Below are 2,835 nucleotides of genomic sequence, written 5' to 3' on the forward strand. Positions count from 1 at the left end.
ATCTTCAATCCATTCTCCCTTTGCAGAAAATATATAAGAAAGAATTTTAAATGTAATTTATGGTGAAAACTAACTGATTAATCATTATAATGCAGGAAAAAAATCCCACTAGTATATTACGCACGCATGTAATTATATAATAATGGTTAAAGTAGTTCGCAAGTGGTCTTGCTGTATTAGTTTTCTCTTACAAGTTTTACCACCGTCAATGATTAATATATACATGTTAGCTTGCCTATAAAAGCCTGGTGCTTGATCATTAGCGTGGTAAGTTGCTGGCTCTAAAAGTGTTAGTAAGGTATTTAGAAATATTGAAGATGAAAAACTGTTGTTTTTCTGCCATTATAGTTTCAGCAATACTAAACTATTCGGTTCCATGGATTTCTGCCCATGGAAAGAATGAAATTCATGAGGGTACGTTGAGACTAGGGCTTACAAGAAACAAAGTGAAGTCAGTGTCATTAAAGTTTGATACTGCAGATTTGCTTAGGGTTGCAGGTAATAGAAGCTCCATGAGGTTCAATGCTCTTAGGAAATCCAATTATTATGGTTTTCTTAATGTGTTGGAGCCTCTACGAATTTATGAAGATGATTATGTGATGCCCATTAGAATAGGCTCCCCTAGTCCTCAGATATTTGAAGCATACATGGACACTGGCAGCGACCTTGTGTGGGTGCCATGTTCCATTAAGACCTCCAAAAAGGATGTATTTGATTGCATAGAATGTGAACACAATTCAGTCATTCCCACTTTCTTCCCTTTGAATTCACTATCTTGTAGTCCTGAGCCATGTGATAGCCATCTCTGTTTAGATATTCATACTTCGGATAATGAGTATGAGCCATGTATAGCTGCTGGATGTCCTCTAAGAGCCCTCCTGGAGGGCTCCTGCTTAAGAACATGCCCACCATTTTCATACAAATATGGGGATGGTTTAGTAACGGGTACCCTAATGAAGGACCTCCTGATTCTTCAAAGCCTCGCATTCCCAAATGTGTCTTGTAATTTCGTTTTTGGGTGTGGAAGTGCTACCTTCAATGAGGCTGTTGGAATTGTAGGGTTTGGAAAGGGTGCCCTATCATTCCCTTCACAATTGGGCTCACTTTTGAGCCATAAGGGATTCTCTTACTGTCTAATAAGCTACCGTTTTGAGCACAATTCCAATGTTTCAAGTCCTTTGATAATGGGTGCATCTGAAAGCAATTATGGTGGTTCAATGCAATATACCCCCATGCTAGACAATCCCATTTATCCCAACTATTACTACGTTGGTCTAGAAGGAATTATTATCAATAACACTTATTTAGAGGTCCCATTGAGCTTGGAGGGATTTGATTCAGAAGGCAACGGTGGTATGATTATTGACTCTGGAACCACCTACACCCATCTCCCTGAATCATTTTATAGAAGAATTCTGAGCACTTTACAAGAAATAATTCCTTATTCCAGATCTCATGAGTATGAGAAACGCACTGCTTTTGATCTCTGCTATCAGACCACTGCATCTCAAAAGCAGGAAAGTTTCCCAAGTGTATCATTTTGTTTCAAAAACAATATCACAGTTGTCTTGCCTTCTGAGAATCATTTCTACTCCTTTTATCCTTCCTCAGGGTCATCAAATGATAGTACATTGAAAGTGCATTGCCTGCTACTTAAGAGCGTAGCCGATGTTGGCATTGGGCCTGCTGCAATCTTTGGAAACTTTCAGCAGCAAAATCTTCAAGTTTTCTATGATTTGGAGAAGATGAGAATTGGATTTCAGTCAAAGGATTGTGCAGCTTCTGGTTAAATGGCAATTGATTTCCAACGTTTTTTAAATATATATGTGTTAGAAATATTAATTTCTACTAATTGTTCAATGCTTCTAGATTCAATGTTTAGGTTTAGTGTGTGTCGGTTAAAATATTTTTTAGAAGTTTGAGTAGACTGTAATATTTTCCACAAGTTTGTAGATATTTTGTCTTCTCAGGTAATGCTAGATTTCTCTACAATATTGTATGCTTGCCTATAAAAAGGCACTATGTACTCATATGAGATCACGGTGAATGAAATATAATATATTTTATTGTGTGGCAGCACATTGTGTTGTTCTTTGTTTTTTTGTTATTTTCCTTACTGCCCATCCAACAGATTGGTATGAGAGCCCAAGGTTAAAGATAATGGAAAGATAAAGATTTAAGAGCACAAGGATCAAAATTCTAGAGAGTTGAATACTACAAAGTCAATGGCTGAAAAATGCTGGTAAGATTTGAGCTTGTGTGAAGCTATGTTAATATTTTGCATTGAGAAGTTAATATAGCAAATGGAAATGTAGATAACGCTGAAAATAGATGGTTGTTTAAAGTTATAATTCTATAAAGAGGAAAATGTGTGACTTGATTTGTTTCAGATGTGTTATTATACTAGTTTGCAGAAAATGAATGAATAAAGTTTCATGTATTAATTGCTGAAAGGGGTAATATTTATCTGTGACCAAAGTTTTTAAGAAGTTCATATAGAAATCTTGAAAGGATACAATAGTGAGTTGTTGAAAAAGGATAAAGTGTGTTTTATCTCTTTTATTTCAATGGAAAAAGTTGGTAGAGTTTAAAAAGAGAAGACAAATAAGTTAGAAAAATATTTAGTGATGGTGAAGACAGAAAATGCAAGATTATTGTGTAAAAAAGATATTTTGCAAAAAGAATTGGAAAAAGTAAAAAATGAAATGGAAGAAGAAAACTCTAAATTGTTAAATGAAATTAGTGTCCATATAGAGGCAATTGAAGAGCTAGAAAATAGGCTAAAATTTGTGGAAGAAGTACATAATTGGCAGGTGAAGGAAACATGCAAGCTTA

General features: G+C 35.2%; 1 protein-coding gene across 1 annotated transcript; it reads left to right on the forward strand.

Moving 5' to 3' along the window:
• The first annotated feature begins 317 nt into the window (after positions 1-317).
• On the forward strand, positions 318-1,790 carry LOC149534200 (putative aspartyl protease At4g16563). Its single transcript, XM_089805990.1, has one exon. The coding sequence runs from the start codon at positions 318-320 to the stop codon at positions 1,788-1,790; it is 1,473 nt and encodes a 490-aa protein (XP_089662116.1).
• The last annotated feature ends 1,045 nt before the right edge of the window (positions 1,791-2,835 follow it).

The sequence above is a fragment of the Cupressus sempervirens genome, chromosome 10, assembly GCF_028749045.1.
Source record: "Cupressus sempervirens isolate cs-2001-9-10 chromosome 10, ASM2874904v1, whole genome shotgun sequence".
NCBI lineage: Eukaryota > Viridiplantae > Streptophyta > Pinopsida > Cupressales > Cupressaceae > Cupressus > Cupressus sempervirens.

Excerpts from the sequence above, each read along its gene's own strand:
- LOC149534200 (XM_089805990.1), top strand. The coding sequence starts at position 318 with ATGAAAAACTGTTGTTTTTCTGCCATTATAGTTTCAGCAATACTAAAC.